We start from the raw sequence: 21,551 nt of genomic DNA on the forward strand, positions 1-21,551 counted from the left end.
AGTGCTGTTAGGAAGGGAGTACCAGGATTTTAACTTGGCTACAATGAAGGAATGATGATATGATTCCAAGTCAGGATGGCGTGGCTTGGGGAGGAACTTGCAGGTGGTGGTGTTCCCATACATCTGCTGCCCTTGTCCTTCTAGGTGGGGGAGATCCCAAATTTGGAAGGTGCTGCCAAAGGAGTCTTAGTGAGTTGTTGCAGTGCATCTTGTAAATCAAAGGTCAAAAGATAGGTTTTAAGGACCATCTTACAGAAGGAAGGATAGGCAGAGAGGTTTCTGTTCTGAATCCTGGAGCTTAAAGCCTAGAAATCTGAGGTGGAGAAGTTAAAATCAGGGATACTAACGAGACCAGAATTAAAGGAACACAGATATCTCAGAGGACGTTACAAAGATAGGGAGGAATTAGACCATGGAGTGATTTGAAAACAAGGATAAGCATTTTAATGCAGTGCTTAATCAGGAGACTGTATAGGTCAATGAGCATAGGGGTAATAGTTGAACAGGATTGAATGCAAATAAGGGCATGAATAACAGATTTTTGAATGGCCTCAAGCTAGTAGAGGGAAGAATGTGGGAAGTTAGTAATGAGTGCGTCGGATCAGCTATTGGATGTTGGACAATCAGTCTGATAATTTGAGAGAGGGTGGTGTGATGAAACTGGGTATCATCAATGCACATCTGAAAACTACCATTGTTTATCCATGATAATGAGGGGAAGCATGTAGATGAGAAATAGGATGGGCCAAGGATACAACTTTGGGGGATACCAGAATTAATAATGTGAGAGGGGGAAAAGAAGGCATTGCAGGCAAACTTAAACTACAATTAGATAGATATGAATGAAAACAGATGCATGCAATCCCACCCAGCTGGATGACATTGGAGAGTCTTTGGAGGAGGATGGTGTGATGAACCATATCAAAGGTTGCAGACAGGTTGAGGAGTAAGTGGAGGACTGCTTACCTTTGTCATAGTCGCATAGAGTGTAATTTGTGGCAAGGGAAGAAATCTGATTGGAGGAATAAAAACATGGGGCCTGATTCTCCCATCGCGACGCGCTAATTTTTTGGTGTGTCAGGTTGGGAGATATGCGTGTTGGCCATTTCGCGGGATTCACGCATGCGCTCCTGACGCATGTGGGTCTCCCACCGCCAGAGAGCACGCGCAGTCGAGACCATGTTGGGAACTGGCGGGAAGACCGGGTAAGTGATTTTGATCTGTTTTTAATGTTATTTAAATGTCATTATCAGGCCTGGGACTGAATTCTCAGAACCCAATAGCATCTCCCACCCCGCCAGGAGTATTTCACTCAGGCAGAGTTTAGAGTAGCTCCCCACATTCGGGGAACTAACGGGAGACCCCGCAGGAGTGAAGGGGGCCATTGGGGCCTCCCAGGGGTCGGGCAGTGGGGGGTGGTGCCCCTGGGCATGGGCAGCCTGGCACTGTCCAAGGGGCAAAGTGCCCAAGCTCAGGGGGCACCTTGGCACTGCCCACTGGGCATCGGGCATTGCCAAGGAGAAGGGACCTGGGGCAGTGCCAAAGGGGCAGGGCCTGGGGGGCGATTGGTGGGGGTGTCCCGCTACCACTCTGCATGGGGATCGATTGGGGCTGGAGGGAGGCCAGCGATTGGGGCGGGCTGGGGATGTTTTGCTAATGAGGTTCTTCCTCCCATGGGAATGCTTGTGGGGGTCGCGATCAGGCTGTGGGGGGTGTGGAGAGACAGCACTGCGGTGGCCTGAGCTGGCCAGCAAACCGCAGGCTGACCGTGCATGCATAGAGGCCCGGAACTGTCAGACTTCAGTGTGAATAGACCCTGCCCCCAAGCTTTTAATGATATTCATGATTGCGTCCTCTGCATTACACAGAGTATGGGAGATTCGAGTCTGAACTCCCACTGAAAAAACAATCGTGATTTACACCATTTTTCCTGCAAATTCAGCACTTAGAAATTTTTTGGGAGAATCAGGCCCGTGGAGTTTGGGGAAATATGGACATGGATTTGGGAGTTGAGAACAAATTCAAGGACTTTGGAGCAGTAATTGAGGAAATTTGCAAGGATGGTCAGCTCAAGGGTAGATTTTTTTTACTTCATGTCTCGGTTTCAGTCAAGGTCATGATATTGATGCAGTAATCCATAGTAAGTTTATTGATAGCAAGGGCCTTGTTCGGAAGTGAACAGACATTCTTGAGGAAGGGGAGATGGTGAGAATTAATTCACTGGTAGACTCCACGGGGTCAGAAAAGGGAGAGCTGAGTTGGATGCAAAGAAGATTGACAACATTCGTCCTCAGTGGGTATGCTGGGAGGGTGATTCAACAGGAGAGTACGATGGGGCAATTAGGGTTACTGCTCATAATGAGGCAGTGCCTCACTATATTTTAAATCATTTTCATTCTTTGCGTGAAGAAATTTTCTCTGGTATCTTAAATTTGTCTTTCACTGGTTTAAGCCTACAGATTTTTCTCCTGCTGGGGGTAGTGCTCTGGCTTTAACTGTTTGATCTCTTATGTACCTTTATAAAGTCCCATATCAGTTGCCTTTCCTTGGGGCTAAGAATCTCCAGTTCTTTGCTTAGAGCTCAGTTTTTTGATGCGGGGACCAGCCACATGGCTCTTATTTGCACCTCCTCTTTGAATGTTTCTCTAATATCTTGGGGACCAAAACTGAGCACAATGCCCATGGTATCTATGACCAGAGATTTTATAGTGGGAAGTAGCGGTGTCCTCCCATGTATTTGTAACATAGTTAATCAACCTTTATCTTTGGCATTCTAATCATTGTAAATATTATTTCTGGAGGTGGGAGGATTGCCCAATTAATCAATATTATTTTATGGATTGGTGCTGAATGAAATCTAATAATTTTAAATTGTTTGCCGCTGTTTAAAATAATTGGCTGATCTTTATTTTGTTTTATATTTCCAGACATGGCGATGACTTGATAGTTACACCATTTGCACAGGTTGGTTAGATTTCATTTTTATTGTAATCCTGAACATTTCTTTTAATTTTAGTTGAGAGTATATGATCTCTTTCACCTCAAATATTCTTTCCTTTAGTTTTTTTGATGCCATTTCACTGGTGTACATTTTACATTCAAAAGTTGCAACCAGACAACCTGTTCTCAAAATCCTGAGAATGCCACTCTGAAAGTTGGCAGGAATCGGTTAAGAGTGATCTGCAAGGGCAATTTTTCCTATAGTATTTTCCTCCTTCCTTATCATGAATTCTGATATGTATGCTTGACTGAGAGCCCAGACAGCTATTAGAATACTAGACAGCTGTTCCCCAAAGGGAAACATTGTTTGATTGTCAGCTCAGGCTTTCTTATCTCTGAGGTGAATTTCACAATGTTTGCTGGCAGAAGTTAAGTGGTTTTAAGGGTTTGTAGTTTTTGAATCTTTAAAGAGCCTGGATGATTAACACTTTTATTAGCTATGTCCAGATTTTTTTTTAAAGAGCCTGGATGATTAACACTTTTATTAGCTATGTCCAGATTTTTTTTTCAAGCATAGGAGAAAGTTATCAATGGATTATATTTTTTCAAAATAAACACAAGCCACCATACATCATGAATCATAGAATCCCTATAGAGGCCATTCAGCCCATCGACTCTCTGACAGAGTATCTTACCCAGGCCCTCTCCCCTGCACTATCCTTGTAACCCCACACATTTATCATGGCTAATCCATCTAACCTACACATTTTAGGACACTAAAAGGCAATTTAGCATGGCCAATCCACCTAACCTGCACATCCTTGGACTGCGGGAGGAAACTGAAGTCCCTGGAGGAACCCAGACAGACATGGGGACAATGCAAATTCCACACACACAATTACCAAAGGCCAGAATCGAACCTGGAACTGTGAGGCAGCAGTGCTAACCACTGGGCCACTGCCCATTGGTTCTACAAAGTGTGCAGTTGGCCAATGTGCGTGTAATTGCCAAAGCTTGACATAGGAGGCATGAAGGGATATAGGAGGTGGATGGAAGGGCAGAGCTTGGCATGGGGGTATATGGGGAAATGGATGGGTGGAAGGGCAGAGCTTGGCATAAGGGGCATGAGGTTGCATAGGTGGTGCATGGGGTGGCACAGTGGTTAGCACTGCTGCCTCACAGCGCCAGGGACCCCAGTTCAATTCCCGACTTGGGTCACTGTCTGTGTGGAGTTCGCACATTCTCCCTGTGTCTGCATGAGTTTCCTCCGGGTGCTCCAGTTTCTTCCCACAGTCCAAAGATGTGCAGGTTAGGTGGATTGGCCACGCTAAATTGCCCCTTTGTGTCGGGGTCCAGCTAGGGTAAATGTATGGGGTTATGGGGATAGAATCTGGATGGGATTGTGGTCGGTGCAGACTTGATGGGCCGAATGACCTCCTCCTGTACTGTATGATTCTATGATTCTATGAGTGGGTGAAGGGTGGGAGGCCTGAGGTCTTTGCATTTTATTTCCACTGAAACAAAGGCCCATTGCACCAGGATAGACCTTCTCACCCAGCAACCCCTGTAGCTGCTCTGCACTGCTTCCTGGATCAGCTGGACTCCAGCGTGCACTCAGCTTCCAGCAATGAAGATCCCGCCTCTACAGACACCTTCTCCTGAGGTGGGTGGGCTGAGCTGAGCTGGGAATATTCCCAAATTCCCCTATTTGCTTCAGCAAGGGTCACTGGAGGGTGATTTGTCCACACATGGACTTCTTCCAGTAAGTGTAACTGCGTGCCATATGGGAACAGAATTTTGTTTGACATTTTTTTCTCCTCAATATCCGAGAGACAATGCGGGTGAAACTGGTCAATTCCAGTCACATGAAACAGGCTGGTGGTGAATCTGCAGCTCAGTTTCACCCTCAATATATTTTAATTTTAGCACTATGTCTTATGTCCAGCTAAAATCTGTTATCTTAAAACAGAAGTGGATTTAAATTGAGCTCCTTATTCATCTTTCTGACCCCATTCTCAACCAAGAAATGCATTTTCAAGCTGAATTATCTGAATGAGATCAATTAAGTTGCATGAATGAACTGTATATCCACTTTTATCTTTCCAGGTGCTGGCCAGCTTGCGGAGTGTGAGGAGTAATTTCTCGGTACTAACAAACATTCATGGAGCATCAAGCAAGTAAGTCATTTGGCAAATGTTAGTGAATGAGGAGAATTTTAACCTCCAAGAACGTGTGGAATTTGTGATATTTCTTTTGTTCTTATGTCCAGTAGTGCAATTTGGCTCCGGTGTAAAAGCAAAATGCTGTGGATGCTGAAATCTGAAACAAAAACAGAAAATGCCGAAAAATCTCAGCAGGCCTGACAGCATCTGTGGGGAGAGAATAGAGCCAATGTTTTGACTCAAATGATCCTTCGTTAGAGCTGAGGGCAAAGAGAATAAGCAGAGATTTGCACTATGAGGACGGTAGGGGGTGCAGAATGGGACAAAGGGAATGTAAATGAGAGCACAGAAGGCTGAGAAGGTGCTAAAAGTGTCCATTAAGTGCTCAGAATGCATGAATGGCAGAACAGAGGTACAAAACTGGAGGAGCAGCATCTCATCTTCCGATTGGTCAATTTACAGCCTTCTGGACTGAGCATTAAGTTCAACAACTTCAGAGCATGAACTCTCTCCTCCCCCTTCACCATTTCCATTTATTTGATTTCATTTTGTTTCATCTCATTCATCCATTTTATCATCCTTCTTTTTCTCTTCCATTTTTCCATTTCTCCATTCCCTCTCTCCTTCCTGTCAACACGTCCCCCCATCCCACAAGTTTACATCTTCATTTCTCGTAGAAAAGAGCTGTCAGGATTGAACTGCTGTAAATAGTTCAGCTCACAGATGGAGAGGAGGATGTCCTGGAGATAAGTGGTTCAAGAAAAATACAATTTAAAAAGGGCTTGCAAATGTATTCTAAGCACACTAATTGCACCAGTAAATGGCCACCTTTATCTGATTATTAAATCCTCTACTTAGACATGTTCATTTCTTGCCAACATTCAAATGCCCCTCTGTTAAACCCAGAAGTGGGTACATCTGAGCCATAAACAGAAAATTATGGCAATTGCCCTGAATGGGCAATTGCCATAATTCCTCAGGCAGTCCCTTAACCATCTGTACCTCTGTTCTGCCATTCACGCATTCTGATCACTTAGTGGACATTTTTAGCACCTTCTCAGCCTTCTGTATCCTCATTTACATTCCCTTTGTCCCATTCCACCCCCCCACCCCACCCACCCTCAGTATAAGTCTCTGCATATTCTCTTTGATCTCACTTCTGACGAAGGGTCATCTAGACTCAAAACATTGGCTCTATTCTCTCCCCACATATGCTGTCAGACCTACTGAGATTTTCCAGCATTTTCTGTTTGTGGCTCAGATGTACCCACTTCTGGGTTTAACAGAGGGGCATTTGAATGTTGGCAAGAAATGAACATGTCTAAGTAGAGGATTTAATAATCAGATAAAGGTGGCCATTTACTAGTGCAATTAGTGTGCTTAGAATACATTTGCAAGCCCTTTTTAAATTGTATTTATCTTGAGTCCAAATTTTTCTTGAGCCACTTATCTCCAGGACATCCTCCTCTCCATCTGTGAGCTGAACTATTTACAGCAGTTCAATCCTGACATTCTCCCAAATGTTTTGTGCTCTTTTCTACGCAAAATGAAGATGTAAACTTGTGGGAATGTAAAGGTCAGACATTCACCCAGTGCATTCAGTGGGGATGACTATGTGAGATGTAACATTCACAAGGATTCAGTTGAGTGTCAGGAGTGGATTCATAAATGTGGAGCCAACGAAGTACGTAAAAAGTGAAGGCTGGATGCTGCAAAAGTTGAGTGGATGTGAGGAGTGATGTGATTGAGAACACATAGCAAGACAGGATGAAAGTGATGGAGGATTGTTCAAAGAACTGATGCAATTGAATCAGCAAATATAGACATTTTTTCTGACCTGGTCAGGTAATTAAGTTATTTAAACTCCTTCCTACGTTGCATCCATGAACTGAGCACAATATCCTGTTGCTCACTTCCTCAGCTCCCTTCAAACATGACTGCACCCAGTAATAATTCCAGTGAGAGTTTAAAATCTGTGTCAGCCATCCATTCTCAACATTTCCAATTTCCATTTGTGCACAGTCCCTTGAAATGTAGCTGAGACTGCAACATGCAAATGCCAGGCAATGACCATCTCCAACAGGAAATAATCTAATTATCCCCCCTGACATTGGCATTACCACTCCAACCCCTGCTGTATACCACTCCCCCCTCTCCCCGCCCCCCCCCCCCCCCCCCCCCCCCCCCCCCCCCCCGCCCCCCCGCCCCCCCGCCAACATTCTGGGGTTACCATTGACCAGAAACTGAACTGGACCAGTGGCTACTAGGGGTACAGAGCAGGTCAAAGACTAAGGATCCTGCAGCGAGTAAATCATCTCCTAACTCCCCAAAGCCTTTCCACCAACTACAAAAGCACAAGTCAGTAATATAATGCAATATTTGCCACTTGTCTGAATGAGTGCAATTCCAACAACGTTCACAAAGCTCAACACCATCCAGGGCAAAGCATCCCACTTGATTGGCACCCATCAACAAACATTAATTCCCTCCACCACTAGTGCACAATTGCAGCAGTGTGCACCATCTACAATATGCACTGCAACAACTCACCAAGGTTCCTTTGACAGTACCTTACAAACCTGCAACTCTACCACTTAAAAACAAAAGGACAGCAGACACTTGGAAAGACTAACACCTGCAAGGGGTTCCCTCCAAACCACAGACTATCCTGACTTGGAACTATATTGCCATTCCTTCACGGTCATTAGATCAAACAAACATAAGCAATAGGACCCTGAGCCTGCTCCACCAGTCAATAAGATCATGGCTGTTCAAATGTGGCCTTAACTCCCTTGTCAATCAAAAATCTGTCTAACTCAGCCCTGAATAAATCCAATAAATTTGCCTACCCTGCTCACTGGAGCAGACAATTCCAAATACTAACAACCCTTTGAAAGAAGAAATTCCTCATTATCGCCATCTTAAATGGGAGATCCCATATTTTGGAACTGTACCTCCTAGCTCTAGATTCTCAAAGAGGGTAGACATGCATCTCAGCATCTACCCTGCCAAGCCCTCTCAGAATCTTATATGTTTCAATGAAATCACCTCTCATCCTTCTGAACTCCAACAAATGTAGGCCAAACCATTCCTCGTAAGACAACCCCTTCATCGCAGGAATCAATCTAGTTAATCTCTTAACTGCTTCAAACACAATTACGACCGTCCTTAAGGTGACCAAAACTGCACACAGTACTCTAGTTAAGGCATCACTATTGTCTGTACAATTTGGCTGGACTTCCCCACTTCTATGCTCCATCCCTCTTGCAATAAAGGCTAACATCTCACTTACCTTCTTAATTACCTGCTGCAACCGCATGCTGACCTTTTATAATGCATATATGAAAACAGTGACTTGGTCATGCCTTGGACCCTGCCACCCACGGCTACCATTTCCTGCCCCAGGTTTTCCACTGCGGTCACCACCCTAGCAGTATTGGTCTGGGTGCCACGCAATGCTCGCACCACCTCCTGTGACTGAAGGCTGTGGGACTCTACCAAACAACCTTGCAGTTTCTGAAATGTTGCTGACAGCCTCTCCTGCAATCCCTGGCTATTTTTCTGCATCCCCAGCAGCTTCTGGAGAACTGTTCCTAGTGGTTGGGGGCCAGCTGTCTTAGCTCCAGCAGACCCCCGACTGCCTGATCCCTCGAACGTTCCGGCCTCCACCTGATGTGTATCAATGGCTGTGTGGTGCTTACCAGAAAGAAGCCTCATTGCTAACATGTCCCACCGGGGTAACTGTATCTGCTCTGGCGAATGGTGTGGGCGATGTTTGTGCTGACTGGTTGGTGCCTTCCTTGGAGTTTTCCTCCAAGGTGTTGATGGGGGTTGCAGCGGGGCCGCCAACACCTGAGGGCCCGACCTCATCAGGTTCTGCTGCTGCAAAAGAAGACTCATGGTTCAGTTCAAGGTAGGCACAAGTATCTGGGCAGCTTGCAACTCACGTGAGAAAGGTCATATGAATAAAGGGGGCGATTCTCCCAGCCCACTGCGCTGCTTTTGTCGTGCAGTGGGCTGGGAGACTCTAGTGGAGGCTGTTTCGCAGGCTCCACACAGGGCGACACAGCCTCTGTGCATTTCCATAGCTGGATTTCCGGTGCCATCCCCTCTGCGCCGGAAATCAGCGCGGAGGGGACGGCCATGTTATCCTGTGTAGATAAAAGTGGGGGGGAGGTGGGATTGAAAGCCTAATGACTGGAAAGTCACAGAGTGTTCAGTTGTGGGGAGGGGGGCAGTTGGTATTTTTTGACACCGTGCCTCGGCAGGCTGGGGTTGTGGCAGAGGCTGCCAGAGAGGTTTGAAGACGATGCTGGCAGGTCGGTGCTGGACAATCATGGGGTCTTGGGCTGGGGGAGCGGGGGCAGGACATGATGGAAACTCAGCCTTGTTGCCCGAACGAGGTTATTCATTTTCTTCTGGCACTGGCCCGCCAGTCCTCCGTGTCAGTGCGTGGGCACTCACTGCCACCACTTCCCAGCCGCATTGCTGTCCCGAATCCTGGGTCGTCTACCCTTTTGAGGGAACAAGATGGCCATCCTCTCCTCCACAGCATCCAGCAGCCGTCCTAACTCTCCCTTCATGAACCGTGGAGCTGCTCTACATAGTGCCATCTTCCTGGCGTTTCTTACTGTCTGTACATCATTAGAGTTTAAATGAAGATCCCCCTGCTTAATGGCGCACAGCTATGGCCACTTCGGCCGAGTCATGCGCCTGGAGCCTCCATGACAGCGTGTTCCACGTGACGGCTCTTTCAGTGCACTAAGTGTCAAAACATCGCAATGTCGAGAGCGCCTGAGAGACTGGTGCAGATCACTCCTGCTTTTTTGGTGTTCAGACACTTCGAAATTTTGGGGGGAAAATTCCACCCTATATTTGTGGATGTTTGGCAAGGGCAGGATTGTGCTTGGATGTAAGAACATAAGATGCAACCTTTAATGAAATAGCCAATCATACCTCCCTGTCTCGAGTCACATGTGGCTCAAATACTAAATGACTGCGGGTGAATTGCAATTGCACCCCAGCAAGAAGTGAATGCTGAAACTTCACTTAGTTGAATGCACCCAGGGGAAAATGGGATTGGGTGTAAGGCAGGCATTTGACCCATACCCACCGCAACACTGTTGGTACGTTAGGGTCAAATCAAGGTGGAAGGAAAGCAGAGTTGAAAACTAGAAAAGCACGAGTTACTTCTTTCCTCTTGCAGTGAAACATTTTTGCTTCAGAAAGCTGGTAGAGGGCGTACTTCACCACATCGTGAGGAGATTTGTTTCTTGGAGAGTGGAAATAAATGTGGAAATGAGAGTGTAATTTCTGGCATTGTTTGTTTAATCATCTCAATATTGCCTTCATAAAGACTAATTTTATTCAATATAATTACCACATATTCTACTCTTAGACTAGGAGATATTTTACACTTACATCTGGAAATACCAAAATTCTTAGTGCATCTTGGATGTTCATGCAGGATTTCCCAATATTTGAGATTCCCTGTAATTTTATTTTAATCATAATGCAGCAGTTTCAATGTGTATTCAACCATAGTGCCAACTGTGCAAGAAGGAGGAGCATGGGATTGTTGGTATCATATCTGATGCATGATAGAGAAAAAGTGCTGGTGTACCTTAAGCATCTACACTTACAGCATTTGCACGAGTTGTATTTCAAATTTGATGTTCTTGGTATACAAAAGATGGGTGGAGTGTGTACCCGAGCCCAGGGAAGAAGAAGGACTACTCCCTTTGTTGAGAAACATATGGGTAGAAGAAATCATAGAAACCCTACAGTGCAGAAGGAGGCCATTCGGCCCATCGAGTCTGCACCGACCACAATCCCACCCAGGCCTTACCCCCACATATTTTACCCGCTAATCCCTCTAACCTACACATCCCAGGACTCTAAGGGGCAATTTTTTAACCTGGCCAATCAACCTAACCCGCACATCTTTGGACTGTGGGAGGAAACCGGAGGACCCGGAGGAAACCCACGCAGACACGAGGAGAATGTGCAAACTCCACACAGACAGTGACTCGAGCCGGGAATCGAACCCGGGACCCTGGAGCTGTGAAGCAGCAGTGCTAACCACTGTGCTAATGTTGCAAGAAGTCCAAAGATGTGCGGGTTAGGTTGATTGGCCATGCTAAATTAACCCTAGTGCCAGGGGGATTAGCAAGGTAAATGTGTGGAGTTATGGGAATAGGGCCTGGATGGGATTGTGGTCAGTACAGACTCAATGGGCCGAATAGCCTCCTTCTGCACTGTAGGGATTCTATGATTCTTCTATGAAGTAAATCAAGGGAGGCTTGGAGAGAAGGCCATTGTTCAGGCTGAGTAGGATGAATTTGAAGAATGGAGAAACAGGTGAGGACTACTTCAGCTTGGATGCAGAAGACTTTTTATCACATTAAGGAAGTTTGAAAAGGTAAGTGAATGATGAATGTACTTTTTCTAATGCTGTGATAGAGCAGCAACTCATTGGACATGTGCTGATCAAATGGAAGTCCTCTAGTCTCTCATTTATAAGGCATATATAACACGTCACCCAAATTCCAGTCAAACCTTTCAGATATGATTTCAAATTCTCAGAAAAATTAAAGCCTAAGATACTTCTATTAGTGACCTCTTTCTGTATGCTCCAATATTCTCAGTTTGGAAAACTGTACCCAATTACGTAGCAATGGCATGCATCATAAAATATTTACCACTTCACCAATATCTAAATGATTGCAGCAAAAGAAAGCCCACAGCAGAAAGAAGACCTGAGCCAATGAAACCCCACTTCTACCCCCCCCAAAAAAACTCCACCAGTCCAAAGTGCCTAATTTACCCAGAGCTTATGTCCCTTTCCTGCAAAGCATCGACTTCCTATTTATTGACTGCGATAGATTGCATGGCCTGCTAGACTACAATCTGCCTGATAATTTTTTTTCCAGATAATTCAGGCCTGCAAATTGTTTGGGTGATCACACCTCCATCGTTGCATCTTTTCTTCCTTCCATGCATTTGTCAAATCTCAGACATTCTGTCAGACGGAAATTTAGCAGAAACCAGAACAGCACATTGGGAATGAATAGATAAGTAATATTTGTTACAAGGCTCATTCTCATCTTCTGTGCCTCCTGGACTCTCATCTTTCATCGACAGCATGATGATTTCTCTTCTGACAATTATGTAGCAAGTTACAAATGACTACTCTTTAGAATACCTTTGCAGGGTTGTAAATAGGACATGGTTAGTAGCGGAATCTTTGTTTTAGGATCCCTATCATATTCTCCATTTGTATCTTTACAGAGGCATTTGCTGCATTATATTTTTTTATGCTGCAGTTTGCTGTTTCCATTCTGGCCATGGTTTAACAATGTATCACAAATTACCTAGAATTTATACAGCCAGAGTGAGACTGATAAATAATGCTGGATCAGTTGACTGGTATGGAATCATGGAATCTTTGTACTGGACAAATTCTAATGGCTGCACACATCTTGGATATTAATGGATTGCATTCAGGAAAAAGGAGTTCAATTAATGTGAGCCTATATGCTTGGGAACTCTGAAAACATAGAAACATAGAAAATAGGAGCAGGAGTAGACCATTCGGTTCTTCGAGGTTGCTCTGCCATTCACTATGATGATGGCTGATCATCCAACTCAGTAGCCTGAACCCACCCAACCACCACCCCCCCCCCCCCACCCCGCCCAATATCCTTTGATCCCCTTCGACCCAAGAGCTAGATCTAACTTCTTCTTGAAAACATACAATGTTTTGACCTTAACTACTTTCTGTGGTAGCAGATTCCACAGGCTTACCACTCTCTGGTTGAAGAAATTTCTCCTCATCTCAGTCCTAAAAGGTTTACTTCGTATCCTTAGACTATGACCCCTGGTGCGGGGCATACCCACCATCAGGAACATCCTTCCTGCATCTACCTCGTCTATCCTGTTAGAATTTCATAGGTCTCTTATGATATTTTCCCCTCATTCTTTTAAACTCCAGCAAATATAATCCTAATTGACTCAACCTGTTCTCATACATCAATCCCGCCATCCCAGGAATCAGTCTAGTAAACCTTTGCTGCACTATCTCTACAGTAAGAACATCCTTCTTCAGATAAGGAGACCAAAACAACATACAATATTCCAGGTGTGGCCTCACCAAGACCCTGTATAATTGCAGCAAGGCATCCCTGTTCCTGTACTTGAATCCGATTGCTATGAAGGCCAATATACCACTTGCCTCCTTTACTGCCTACTGCACCTGCATGCTTATCTTCAATGACTGCTGTATGACACCCAGGTCTCATTGCATTTTCCCCTCTCTCAATTTATAGTCATTCTGATAATAAACTGTCTCCCTGCTTTTGCTACCAAAATGGATAGCCTTGCATTTATCCACATTATGCTGCTTCTGTCATGCATTTGCCCACTCACTCAGCTTATCCACATCACATTGAAGCATTTCTGCATCTTCCACCTCACAGCTCATCCTCCCACTCAGCTTTGTATCATCTGCAAATTTGGAGATATTACATTTAGTTCCCTAATCTAAATTATTAATATATACCGTGAATAGCTGGGGTCTTAGCACCAATCCACCAATGCATCCACTATTTCTAGGGTCACTTTAAGTATTCTGGGATGTGAATTATCAGGCCCTGGAGATTTATTAGCCTTCAATCCCATCAATTTGCCAAACACCATTTCTCTACGAATACTGATTTCCTTCAGTTCCTCCCTCTCACTAAACTCTCTGTGCCCCAACATTTCTGATATGTTATTTGCCCTGCTTTGTGTAGGCAGATCTAAATATGTGTTCAGTTGGTCAGCCATTTGTTTGTTCCCCATTGTTGTGGGAAAAATCCACTAGTAGTCAGATCTCGAGATTCCAAAACACAGTTTATTCAACGGAGCTCCGTGGAGACAAGGCACAAGTCTGTAGCAAACCTTCTCTCAGTAAAATGACGGGAACAGTCCATCTTTAATCTTTTTACACAATAGATGGACTGGAGATTTGAACATTATCACATCGTTATAGGCAGATACAAACAGATACAGACATTTAACATAGTATTGTTCTTGTGAGTGGGTACATTTCCTATGTCTGTGGCTATCAATGGTTGGTTTCAGCTCATTCAGGTGCTAATCGGTTTTCCTGCATTCATATTTTCCCGCTCTTCCTATGACTAATCTGCTCCCTTTGTCTCAGGTTTTTTCCTTATCTAAAAGATGTCTTGATCCTTGGCTGGCTTCCTGAGGTGTTTGTTAACTTTAAATCACTATCTGTGATTCTAAATGGCTTGTCTGTTGGGTTTGATTTCAAGTGATCTTTGTCTAAGTGGAAGCCGGTGTCTGTTTTATGGTTCCTTTCCCAGTTAACTCTTTATGTGCCAGGCAGCTATTTTAAAGTGTGCTTTCCTTACATTTTTCCCCTTACACCATGATAAATTTCCCCGTTCTGATTGTAAGGGACCTATATTTGTCTTCATAAATCTTTTTCTCTTCACATACCTTTACAGTCAGTTTTTCTGTTCTCTGCAAGCTTGCTCTCGTACTCTATTTTTTCCCATTTTCCAGACAGGAATAAACAATTGTTGCATTTCACACATGTGCTCTTTGAATATTTGCTATTGCCTAGCACCATCATCCCATTAAGTAATGTTTCCCGATCCATCATAGCCAACTCAAGTTTCATGCCATCGTTGTTTCCTTGATTAAGATTCAGGACCCTAGTCTCAGAATCAAATACATCATTCTCCATCTTGATGAAGAGTTCTATTATATTATGGTCACTTATCCTCAATAGGTCTTCTACAGCTAGATTGCCAATTATTGCCAAAATGAAAAGCTTATTCCTGTTGCTTAGAAAAAAGTGATTGAGGGCGATTCTTCCATCCTGCTACGCTGATTATTTAGCGCAGCAGGCCGGGAAATTTAAGGGGCATCAGATTAGCGTGATCTGCTGAAGTCTCTGGGCCCGTTTGCCTCTCACCCCCACCAGGAGTACTTTATTCCAGCGGGGATCGCTATAGCTCCCCACTTGCGAGGAGCTAGCAGCCTGACCCTGCTGGAGTGAAGGGGGGGGCAATTGGACCCCCCCTTGAGGGTTAGGTGGTAGGAGGGGTGCCCCCTGGGCATTACCACCATGGCAGTGTCAGCCTGGGCGCCCTGGCACTGTCCAAGGGGCAAAATGCCAATGCCTAGGGGCATCTTGGCACTGCCCACCTGGCATGGGGCAATGCAAAGAGGATGGGGCCTGAGGTGGCGGGGGGGGAGGCGGCGATCAGCAGGGGTGGCGGTCCTGCCACTCTACATAAGGATCAGTGGGAGAGGGAAGGAGGCCAGCGATTGGGCTGGCCAATGGGGTGGAAGGGTGTCGGGGCTGCGGGGACAGGGGGGTTGGGGCTGCTGGTGCAGGAGATTGGTAGTGGGGGCGGGGTCGAGGCTGGGCCCAGGCATGCTTGGGGGGAGGGGGGCAGCGATTGGGCCATGGGGGTGGCGGGGGGCCGGCGATGTGGGGATCGTGGGTAGGGCCAGCAACGAAGCTGGCCAACAATCAGGAGGCGGCAGGCAGGGGCCACTGCGCATGCGTCAATCTTGGCACTGACAGATCGGCGCATGCGCATTGCCTGCTCAGCGCTATGCTGCTGGCCTTCTGGGTGGGAATAGGCTCCACCCCCTGATTTTTAATGTGATTCATGCTAGTGCTCTCTGCAGTGCATAGAGTGTGGAAGATTCTTCTCTAAACTCCCACTGAGAAAAAACAGCATGATTTACTCCAATTTTCACGCAAATTCAACACTTAGAATTTTTTTGGGAGTATCGTCCCCATTGAGTCTATGACTTTGGCACATATCAATGCATGAATGGCCTGATATTCACAGTGGTAAATTACAGATTGACCAGTATGGCAGACGTTACCCAAGGCAGTGCATGGGAGTTCTCAATAACTGACACATCAAATGGTCAGGTATCGATTTGCACACCTGAATCTCCACTTAGAAAACTCCCAATGTTGCTGGTGACACCAAGATAAGTATTAATTTGAGCTCAAACTTTACCCCAGAGAAGCAAGGTGAGAGTTCTTCCCACTCTTTTCAGTGTCTGTTCTATACTTCCCAAACATCAGTGAAATGATGTCATTAGTAGTAGATTGAGAGAAGATTATTTCATAGTGATGATTACCCCTGACTGGCATTAAGCCCATTGTGGTTGGTAGAAACAAATGGGCGCAGTTGGAATATGGAGCATAGGCCACTTCCCTCCCACTTAACGAACTTCACTGGGTCCCGCTGATAATTGTCCTACACCAATACTGAGAGAATCAGGCACTTCAGCACTCTGCCAGAAGTTTGTTTGTTATTCAATACATAGGCAGAAAAATTACAAGAACTGATGGTGTCAATCTCAACAGCATTGGGTTCCAGATCCAATTTGGGGTGATCTGATTTAAAAATTGTTATCCTAGCAGCTCAGTTGGCTAATGATCACCCAAGTGTGGAACTAAGCCTGGTGTTAGACTGTGCTGGGTAAAATATTCTTAGACAAAGTGGTAATACAGGTGCTAGAATTGGTGTCAGGGCTCCTTGGTAGGAGCTCAGCATCAGTCAGCTACTTTCTAACAAGAATAGGAGGGAAAGGGAAAATACAAAAGGAAGAATCACCAGTCAGTTTGGTCACATTTACTTACAATAGCAAGTTTTCAGGGTGATTCTGCAGGACACATGAAAGCAGGTAACCTCAAACACTTGATATGGGAATAGAGTGGGAAGAGTCATAATAGGTTTGAATTGACTGAGGAAAACACAGCCCTGAAGAAAAATGAGGCTACTGACAAGTAGACAACATCTGTTAAATAATTAAATCAATAATACACAAAGACTTTCCAGAGAACTATCAGCTTGATAATAACTTGTAAAATTCTCAGCAACTAAATTACAGCCACAAGCCTTAATTTGCTACCCATATCTCTCCAAAGTTTAATTATTCAAAATTAGCTGAAAAGTATAATTACCTCTGTGGTCTTGGAGGCTTTAGTCCTTAGTTCATTGACTAACTCCAGTAATCACCCCACCCATAGTTTGTTGGTTATTCCGTGCCTACCCTGACATTCATTGTCATAAGCTGCCTGGCCAAAATTGAAATTGACTCTATTTGCAAATGCTCTGACATCAATTTGACACGCACTAACCCAGCTGGTCCAACAGTCCTGCCTCACACACCATAATGGATAGGACAGCACGATTAGAATCTTCTTACATCCTTGTCCTCTGCCGCAGCTATATCATCTCCTGAGAGAGGCAGTAGAATAGAGACCCAATTCAGTAAGGGGAAAAAAATTATTCTTCGGAAAAATCCAATCAGACTCCTCAGGCTATCTAACCCAGTCCAGATGATCACCCGAGTTATATACTCTGTAAAGACCAGCTCTCTGGTGTGATTGCTGTTCAGAGAATGATACTGCTGCAGGTTGTCTGAGAGGATCCAGGTTTGCTTATGCTGACTCTTACTGAAGTTGCAGGAGGACCTTAATTGCTGTCTGAAGCATTGTGGTCCACATTTTGCAATGTTTGGAACTGAGACAGGTGATTAAAGTTATGCTCTGAAAGATAGGAGGATATAGGCAATTTTCTTTCACCTTCAACCTCTCCCTCCCCTCTGTCACAAACTGGCTTGTTTGTCCCTACTTGTCTTTAACTTTAGATGGCCTAACATTAACCCTCCTTCTGCTGTCCATATTTTTATTAAGTTGAAATCAAGGCATATAACACTAGGGTTGATTTTAATTTGCACTTATTCCCCCCCACCATCTCCCAACCTCCATCCCTGAGAAAATTGGATATGAGTGCTCTTGTGCATTTGCTGAACATATAAACAGGAGCAAGCTCTTCAGGCTTTCCAGCTGTTCCATATCAGATTATGGGCTCTGATGAAGGGTCATCCAGACTTGAAATGTTAGCTTCATTTTCTCTCCATAGATGCTGCCAGACCTGCTGAAATTTTCCAGCATTTTCTGTTTTTGCTTCAGATTCCAGCATCCACAGTAATTTGCTTTTATTTTAGACTATGCCTATTCTTTACCTCAACTTTATTTACTCACCTTTGATCCATATTCTTTGATACTTCTACCTTGTATAAATCTGTTCACTTCAATACTGAAAATTTAATTTTGATCCAACATCCGCAGCCTTTTGGAGGAGCGAGTTTCAGATTTCCACTGCCATTCGTGTGAAAAAGTGCTTCCTGATTGGAATCCTAAGAGGCTGAGCGCTAATTTAAAATTATTTGTTCTTGTTCTGAACTTCCTCCAAAGGAAATAGTTTATCTGTATTTACCCTATTGAAACTCTTAAGCATTTTAAAGACTTTGATTAGAGTTGGGGGACTCCTAGATGTATGTGCGTGCATTTCTGAGTGTAACACCGTTATCGGAATCTGTGTCAAAAGTACATAATACTGATACACACTTATTGGTGTAAAGTTTTTTATGCAGTATGTTTTGAGGTATTTAATATTTGATGCTCATATCTGTTGTGACAAAATTTAGAGTAGAGACTTGTGTTTCAATTAGATTAAATAATAGTGAACTGCATATGGTGGTTGGCATGGTTCACATTTCTTGCAGTGCAAAAGTTGAAAACTTAATTTTTGAAATTTACCTCATAAAAATGTGTATTTAATAGGTCTTTATTTAAGGAAGAGCACAAAGAGCCATCTTATTTGTGCTGCATTGCAAATACTGTATATAATTAGTATTGCCTGTGTATAAACATCTGTGAAAGATTTTGCCAGTTTTCAGTGATGTTCCTAAATGAATGAGATTTTTGGGGGGATTGCCTGGTGCAGTATTTAGGACATTGCTCTTTCAACATGGAGATCTGTGTTGAATTCTAATCCATGATCCCACCATGGAGAACGATAGAAAATTTGGCGATGAGGACTTCCACTTCACTGTCGAACTCTGTATTTCTCTCCTCTACCCTGCCAGGACCACTGCTGGCTGCACTTTGCCCACACACTGCATATAACTAGCAATAGATTCATGGGGCCTGCAGCCCCAGTGGGTTCTGCTCTTGTGCACCCAGTTGCTGCTGCTTGCTGACATTTCCAGAGAGGAGGAAGGGGTCACCAAGAAAGCAATGGTAATAGCTCAAAGATCCCTGGTGGGAGTGAGGGGGCAGCAACTGTTTCCTTCACATTCTGGGCCCTATTACCTTGCATTATCTTATTCTTCCATAGTTATTAATTTTCAAAGTGCTTACTATCCCTTATTTGCCTCTTTTAGTGAGATAATTCTGTTGCTGCGCCACTGGGATATTGCTGCTGGGCAATAGTGGACTCCATGCTTAGTTCCAGGCATTCCACTGGGGTCCACCCTGTATTTTGTTTGTTAACCTCACCCTGTAAACTGGTGTTGGGTAGCACTGGTGTCAGAGGGGAGCACAGAAGTCTTATCCTGCTGGAACAGTTCTCCTGGAATCAGCATCCCAGCCCTTGATTCAAAATGTAGCCAAGCATAAGAGGATGAAAAGTTCCTCTCTTTGCTAGCTGTAAGGTTACATGTGAAATTAGTTTGAGTACTACCAAGCAGTTCAGAGTGAACTTCTTGGCAATCTCACTCAGAATCACAAGGCTGCAAGAAATGGAAACAAAAACAGCTATACTACTACAGGTAGAATTGAATCTTTTTATTGTTAGTGTATTGAGGGCTTTAATTCTCCAAATACATATTGTACCTGCCGTGTAAGCTTTTTGTAGACACACTGCATAGCTAATATTGAAAAATATTCTGCTGTCCAGTTCTGGGAACCATACCTTCAAAAATACAGAAGGAAAAGACTAGCAAAATGTTCATAAAGTTATTTTGAAAATAAATACATTTTAACTTTTATTACAAAACTGGTTTTACTTCCTGACATGCTTATGATTTGAAAGTATTCTGTATCTGGCTATGATGCTGTCAAGTTACTCTACTGCATTGATGTATGAAAGTAGGTTGATTTGTTCTTTTTCTCTCTCTAGGAGATCTCCAGCAACAAGTCAACCATCTATTACCAGACTCAGCCTCACAGGTACTAAATTATTTTTTAAAGATCAAGTTAAAACTCAATTGAGGATTTATAATTCTTATTCATATACAAATATATGACCATAAATATGACCACAATGCTTGGAGTGTCATCCACTCCTAAAGTTCCATTTTTAGACAACATGCTGATGCAGCCTTATTCTGTCTATTCGATATTGTGCTGTCTGCTACTGTACCGTGTTTTAACCACTGAATTAGCTGAAACTGCTGACATTCTTGTTACATTTACTTCATACATCTGTTACTTGACACCATTGTCAGTAATATCAGGTAAAGTCAGTATTGTTAAAGGCAAAATACTGCGGATGCTGGAATCTGAACACAAGCTGGAGGAACAGCACCTCATCTTCCAATTGGGCATTTTACAGCCTTCCAGATTGAATATTAAGTTGAACAACTTCAGAGTATGAACTCTCCCCTCCACCTACACCCCATTTCCATTTGTTTTATTTCACCACTTCTTTTCATTTCATTCATCCATTTTCATTTTCATCACTTTTCATTCTTCTATTTTTCCACTTCTCAAATCTCACTCTCCATCCTGTCTCCAAACCGCACCCCCCCCCTCCCCCCACCCCCCTTCAGGGCAACTATCCTATTCCTCAGGTAGTCCCTTAACAATCTGTACCTCTGTTCTGCCATTCACACATTCCGATCACTTAATGGAACCTTTTAGCACCTTTCTCAGCCTTCATCACCACCAGTTACATTTCCTTTGTCCAATGACAGTCCCCACCCCACCCTCATAGTATAAATTTTGTCTGATTTTCTTTGCTTTAAGCCCTGACAAAGGATCATCCAAACTCGAAAAGTTGGCTCTATTCTCTCTCCACAGGTGCTGTCAGACCTGCTGACTTTCTCCAGCATTTTCTATTAAAGTCAGTATTGTTGTTGCCTCAAGAAGGTCTGATGTTCAGCTCTTCAAGTCAACATATTGCCTGCATGTTTACTCACCAGGAATCAATCCAATCTTTCTGACCACCCTTCTCAGTCTGCCATAATCTTGGTAGATATTCCATTGTTGAATTAACTATGATAACTATGGCGAGCCACCAATAGAGTTTCTAGTTGCTCTTTGTCACCTATCTTGGTTAAAGAGGGGTAAAATAAAACTCTGCAAAAAGTAGCACAGCTGTCAGTTCTGATTTTAGTAGAGAACAGTTTTTTTCTTTCCTTTAAAAGTTAATCGATCACAGTTCTTTACATTTTGAATGGGCCTTTATGCTTTAGTATTGATAATCACCTCCAAATGTCAAGCTGTTGAGCATTGCTAAAGCATTAATGGTGGCAAATATTTTGAATGGCATATTTTCATCATTGATATATAATTTGAATAAAAATATGGGTGGGAAAATTTAGCATCTGCCT

At 43.9% G+C, this 21,551-nt stretch overlaps 1 protein-coding gene across 4 annotated transcripts in view; it reads left to right on the forward strand.

Moving 5' to 3' along the window:
• The window catches only part of pde4ba (phosphodiesterase 4B, cAMP-specific a), a 671,909-nt gene that overhangs the window by 505,499 nt on the left and 144,859 nt on the right, over positions 1–21,551 (forward strand). For all 4 annotated transcript variants that reach the window (XM_078218430.1, XM_078218431.1, XM_078218432.1 and 1 more), the window contains 3 exons: positions 2,928–2,964; positions 5,047–5,117; positions 20,117–20,166. In XM_078218430.1, coding sequence (XP_078074556.1) covers positions 2,928–2,964; positions 5,047–5,117; positions 20,117–20,166 — 158 coding nt within the window. The remainder of the gene's footprint in view (positions 1–2,927; positions 2,965–5,046; positions 5,118–20,116; positions 20,167–21,551) is intronic.

The sequence above is a fragment of the Mustelus asterias genome, chromosome 8 (genome assembly GCF_964213995.1).
Source record: "Mustelus asterias chromosome 8, sMusAst1.hap1.1, whole genome shotgun sequence".
NCBI lineage: Eukaryota > Metazoa > Chordata > Chondrichthyes > Carcharhiniformes > Triakidae > Mustelus > Mustelus asterias.